We start from the raw sequence: 5,825 nt of genomic DNA, 5'->3' as shown, positions 1-5,825 counted from the left end.
ACTTCATTTTATCATAATATTGTTTAAACTGTTACAAATTTAATGTCATTCTCAAAAGTGATGCATTCTCAGAATTGATGCATTGGTAATAGTCTTGAGTGAGGAAACTCAACAATACGACATGTAAATATTCAGATCCTTTGCCAAATGCTCTATTGATACACCAGCATTACCTTCTTTAGGATCTTCATCATATAGAGCATACTCTGAGCCTTTTCCTAAGTTCTCTAATCTAATTTTTACCACTTAACTTTTCTTCCTTGACAGCTGTAAGTTCTTAACTGTTAAGAAACAAATGTAAACGGAAAATTTCTGATCATTAGTATCTATTTGGACCAGAGTTGCAATGTACTCAAGATAGTGCCACCTTTAGTACTTTTTTGCTCAATATGCCATGGATCCCAGATACACACATATAAAGAAAGTGAACTAACCAGTGTTCCCATTTTTTCTGTATTTATCATGCTTTCTCTGATATAATGCTCATGTTGGTTCTGTTATCCGGTGGGAGGATTTTATGTGATACTACTATTAGCGTTATTGATATTTTGTTTCATCTTTCTGTTTTTGCTGGTGCTTTTCCATAGGTAACCTTCAATTTTCCTTGATGTTTTCCTTGTGAGATATATCATTGTTCTAATAGCTATTCCTTCTTAATTGCTTAGCTGCATATCTTTGAGTTAATACTTGTATCTTAACTTTTACTCACGCTCTAGGGCTTTCAGCCATTGTTGTCCCTAATTGGCATGTTAAATATGCTGATTACAAGTTCTGTTGCTAACATCTTCAAACATATTGAACGATAAAATGAGCTCCCTTACATGTTTTCTTGTAGCTATCTTTTATCGACGAATCAAACCACTTACGAAATTGTAAGACAACAGATTTTCTACCTAAGGTAAGATTAGTATAATGCTCCTCTGTAAGTGGTCAATATTATCAGTTGTGAGCATCACAAGTTACGAATCAAACCACTTACGAAATTAGTATTATTTGATTTACAGGGAACTTCCTGAATGTGTTTTATCTCTTCAGTAGAGGTATCTACAGAAATCTGTGTACCTTCTGCTGCTCAAGAGAGAGCATATACACCCTGGAACCAATCCCCTCTACAGAGGAGATAGAAACCAGAGCACGTCCTTATTCTTGCTCCAACATTATTACTTGTTGCTGTGGTTGGTAATTCCTTCTCCAATGTAAGCCTTGGCTCAATTGCTTTTCATCCTTGGGTTTTATTTATTGTTTAGAGAAAAAGAAAAGACAGTAACAGTTTCTAGGTATGAGCACTCCTGGAATTTTCGGACCAAGTGGCAAAAGTAAATTATCCTGACAAATGTCTGTCTATTTGTATGCTGCTGCTAAGACAAAATTTCAGTAGTTTTATATTTATCCAAGCGGGTGGGCATAAAAATATTTAACGCAACTCTACATGTACTGTATGTACATCATATGATACCACAGAGTTCAGACAACTAAAGCTTCTCACACTTATCCGTTAGATCAGCAAATGGAATATTAGAACTTTCTGGCACCTTTTACGATCTTAATCTCTTTATTCCTATCACTGAGGCTTGAAGAAGCGAAGTTTGACACCCGTCTCTACTATCCTCCACAATCCTCCGACAACCAATACAACACTCAAACCCATGCCTAAACTTCCTAATCCCCAATTGAGGTACCACATGAAACTGTATTTCTCTGGTTTCTTCACTATAATCCACATGAAACAGGGATAAGCCAAAGTCACAGGCAGTGCTATACCTCCGATGAGTCCAGCCAAATCCCCCAAGAAAGGAAATGCAAATGCTAATAGGAAAGCAACCGCTCCAAAGAATGCCCGAAACCCTGCTCTCAACCATCTTGGGCACGGTTTGTTTTTCTTGCTGGTGTATCCAGACTCCATATTGTCAAAGACTGGCATCGCGTATATTTGAAAAGCAGCAAGACAGTTTATTACGACGAGGAGAGTTGTCAGGCCCAACACTGCACTAGAGGTGTCTCGACTATGGAACATGAACATCGCGGTAAGGATCCCATTCTGAGGTATCTGTTCCATTTCAAGACGAAGTTGAGAATGAGATTTATCTTATGCTGAAGGAGTAGAAAGTAGAAACAATGCTAGAGAATGATTTTGCTCACCAGGTTCCCATAAGCCCAGAAACCTCCAATTGCAATAGGGAACAGGCACAATGCAACGATTACGTATGCAGCCTTCACTCCCCTCCACATAGGTACACGAGATGGATGCTTAAGAGTAGACGGCATAGTTGCCTGAATCTCAAGCACAAGGTTATGCCCTCTGAAGGCAAAAGCAATAATTCCAATGGCATTTATGACACCAAGCACACTATCAACCTCAGATGTTGTCTTGGCCCTATTATAAGAGACTCCCGGTTGCCGACCTTTAATCACTGACACGACCCATATCATGGTGCAGTAGGCGACGGCGGTGAGTGCACCGACGAGGGAGATGCCAGCGATGGAGTTGAGATTTGGGAGCTGTGAGAGGATGATTGCAAGGCAAGTAAAGACGATGTACCACTCAACGGCAGTTAGAGGCTCTGAAGTGCAGGTGGGGCCACAAACAATCTCAAAGAATTGCTTCATGCTGCTGCCACCGACGATTATGAGGGCGGAGCAGGTGCCTGCTGATAGGTACAGTATGGGGAACAACGCGAGACTTCTCCCGAACTTTGTGCCTGAGAATGGGTAGGGAGCTGCAGTGTGAGAAATCTGAAGTACATATGGAATATAGGGAGTATATGGGTTTTGCTTACCGAATACTGCATTGGCGAGCTGAAGGTAACGACTGTAACGGTTACCGGGCACTGATTCGTGTAGGATGACCAGTAGCCAAAGGGTGTAGAGCTGCCAGATGAACGCCAAGGACAGGATTACTGTCCCCCACGTCCTGCATAAAGAGCAGCAGTTATGTGTGAGGGTCCGAGATCAGTTTGGTATTATGGTACAAGGCTATGTCCATCTTTTGGCTGGAACGAAATTGTCTGGTGGGTTTAGTGTTTGCTTGAATTATAGCGGTACATTAGAGAAACTTTGGGGGTGTAAACTCTTGGTCTTTTGAGACATTTACTAGCATTTTGCTGACTCGTATTATCCAGCAAAGGATACCTTAGCGCTACTTTGTCTCTACAGGTTTGTTGGCAACTCATGGAATCTGTTGTTTGTTTTGAAGGGAAATGAATAAGAAAAACGTGATGAAACTTGTTGTCCGTCGTGGAAAAACCGGGGTGAGAAATTCTCTGTTTTGAGTTTGGGTTTTGCACGCCACAGGAAGAGTAGAGGCCCCAGAGTGTTGATGGTAAGATTATCGGTGGATCCTATAGAACTTTTCCTTTTCTTCATTCTATCGAAATGAGCAAGCAGGATCTACCGAAGTTAGAATTGAGCGTATTTATGGATTTCCTTCAAGTGAGCACAAATCAGGATGAAAACGCAAAAGTGAGTACTTTGTGAATTCTGACTATGGGAATCCTAAATGCCTAAATGCGTAAAGTCATGGATGTCGAGGATTTCGAAAGGACGAGCACCTCACTAATTCTCTATCCCCAATCCTTGTCACGGATCACCTTCTTCTTTTGTTAGAAGAAAACTTGTTGGCGAGCCTCGCGCGTCCAAGATAAGCTTCTTGAAAGCTCTGAGCTTGTCTGCTAGTTACTAGTTAGCGCGCACAATCAATGCAAAGAGGACCATGTCAGTATCAATACAAGCAATTTCCTCGGCGAGTTCTGCTCTGTAGAAATTTCAAACATTTTATAAAATTACATGCTAATCCTAGTTTGTCACTTTTTTTTCTCTAGTTAGGAGGCGCGTCGAATCGACAAACAGAGCAAACAGATCCATACAATCCGAGCTCAAATCTGAGGATGTTGCTCTTCTGTTTTTATTAATTTTTGTTTCTTGAACATCTTTTTTAATGCAATTAAGACGAGGACTTGCAAGTTTGTTTCATCACACACCCAAACAAGGAAGCTTTATGCAGGTAACAAACGCTATGTAAAACTTGAAGATACCCTTAGCTATAATTAGTTAGGTGACCTGAGCAATTATTTTATTCCTATTGGGGAAAAGTTCGGAGTATGAAATTTATGTTATAAATTAAAAGATGTAATAATTGTTTGTTTATTAAACCTTGCATATCGTTTGCTTTACTAGTTTTCTATTAAAAAAAAAATCTTTTGCTTTGGTAGATTGTTCTTTTGAGAAAAGACCTGAGCCAAAATTTAATCGATAATTATATAAAAAAAACTTCATGTGCAAATATGAGAACATAGAGGGATAAATGGGTGTGAATAACTAGAAATTTGCGTGAGGCGCTATGCTTTACTAGATTGTTGGTATGAAATTTTAGGATATTTAAAAAAAATTATATGAACAATCTTTTTACCCTAGGCTCCTCCACGATATGAAACTGTTATGTTGAATATATATCCGTTATAAGAGAAAACTTCAAGGCGAGAAGATGGTTTGGTTTTACATCCAACTTTCTGACCTTTCTTATTGTTGCACACTAAGATATACTGAAATTTTAAACATAACTTTTATATTCTATGCATCCAGAGACATAAGAAGATTGGAGCACTAAACAGGAGATCCAAAAACGTACATAATTTACGGAAATATAGAAGATAAATAATGATTAAATATTTCATTGCGACAATTCCACCTGCTATGACTAGCGGGAATCAAGGATAACATATAATTAAACTCTTATCTATTCAAAAAAAAAAAATCTAAAAATAAAAAACAAGTAATTAAACAAATAAACTAAGATCAAGACGAGAGTAACGGGCTCAAATATTACCATCCAAGAACAGTGAAGGCGACGGGCAACACGAGCGCCTGGAACCCAATCCCAGAGCTTAGAGTATGAAACGCCGCATAGTAAGCGTTCCCGTTCCTCGACTCTGTGATGGGCAGCCAAGCATCATGCGGGTCCAGCTTCGTCATATGCCCAACCTCCTCCAAATACGCCCTCATATTCACCACCGCTTTCCTCATCGGGCTTGCGATCGGTGTCATCGAGAACCGGCTCGGTGTCTTCGGAGTCCTTGGCGATTTTGCCATCGTCGGCGTTAGCAGCGGCGACCGCGTTAGTGATGGAGAGTGGAGCTGCGATGGAGGGGCCGATATTGGTGGTGTGTCGGCCTTCGGCGTTGCCGGAGTAGAACGTAGTTCTACTACCTCTCCCATTCTCTTCGCTAGTCAAAGATAACTGCTTGCGCGCTGTATGATGCGATATGCGTGGATGATACCTGGTATTTATTCTTGGTGATGAGGTAGGAGGGGGTTCATGCATGTTTAATATATTAATTTTTGGAATATCGGAGAAGCGGTTGGTGAGGCTTGGGATTGAGGTGTGTAGGTAATATATATTAAAAAGAGGGTAACTTTCCGCAAAATCCCCCCGTAAGTTTGAGCAGTTCTCACCCCCTAAATTTTAAAATGTCACAAAATTCCCATGATGTTTTGGGGTTCGTAGGAAAGCCCCAACTTTCAATGTTTTCAAACAGTATCCCCCTAGCAGCGTTAATCACAATGTTCACTAGCAAAAATATCTTTCTACGTAATTTAAATCGCTCATATCATAATTGTTGTTAAATGTTGTTAGGAATTTTTTAGAGAAATGTTGAAATTGTTGAGGGCGGTTTTCATAGAAACCTAAACATAAAGAGGGTTTTATGACATTTTGAAAGTTAACAGGGGGATTATCTGAGAAACGCCCAAACTCAATGGGTGTTTTCTGAATTTACCCCAAAAAATCCTATAAAGGGCCCTCAACGAAAACCATATAGAAAGATGGGATG

At 39.9% G+C, this 5,825-nt stretch overlaps 1 protein-coding gene and 1 pseudogene across 2 annotated transcripts; one reads left to right on the top strand and one right to left on the bottom strand.

The window, feature by feature from the left end:
* LOC109837802 overlaps positions 1 to 1,413 on the top strand; it is a 17,511-nt pseudogene extending 16,098 nt beyond the window's left edge.
* On the bottom strand, positions 1,360 to 5,284 carry LOC109837801 (lysine histidine transporter-like 8). 2 transcript variants are annotated; one of them, XM_020406163.1, is made up of 4 exons: positions 4,823 to 5,284; positions 2,778 to 2,911; positions 2,140 to 2,699; positions 1,360 to 2,047 (listed from the first exon to the last, which is right to left on the bottom strand). In XM_020406163.1, the coding sequence occupies exons 1-4, from the start codon at positions 5,209 to 5,211 to the stop codon at positions 1,562 to 1,564; spliced, it is 1,569 nt and encodes a 522-aa protein (XP_020261752.1). In that variant the 5' UTR covers positions 5,212 to 5,284; the 3' UTR covers positions 1,360 to 1,561. The 2 variants fall into 2 exon arrangements, with proteins under 2 accessions (XP_020261752.1, XP_020261751.1); XM_020406162.1 differs by having other exon boundaries at positions 2,140 to 2,911.

The sequence above is a fragment of the Asparagus officinalis genome, chromosome 4, assembly GCF_001876935.1.
Source record: "Asparagus officinalis chromosome 4, Aspof.V1, whole genome shotgun sequence".
NCBI classification, from domain to species: domain Eukaryota; kingdom Viridiplantae; phylum Streptophyta; class Magnoliopsida; order Asparagales; family Asparagaceae; genus Asparagus; species Asparagus officinalis.
The sequence above is the reverse complement of the archived record's forward strand: the minus strand, read 5'-3'. Positions and strand labels throughout refer to the sequence as shown.

Coding starts and splice junctions, on each gene's coding strand:
- LOC109837801 (XM_020406162.1), bottom strand. CDS start 5,211: ATGGGAGAGGTAGTAGAACTACGTTCTACTCCGGCAACGCCGAAGGCC. Junction 2,912..4,822: donor GCCTTCACTGTTCTTGGATG/GTAATATTTGAG, acceptor CTCTTTATGCAG/GACGTGGGGGACAGTAATCC. Junction 2,048..2,139: donor TCTGGGCTTATGGGAACCTG/GTGAGCAAAATC, acceptor GAAATGGAACAG/ATACCTCAGAATGGGATCCT.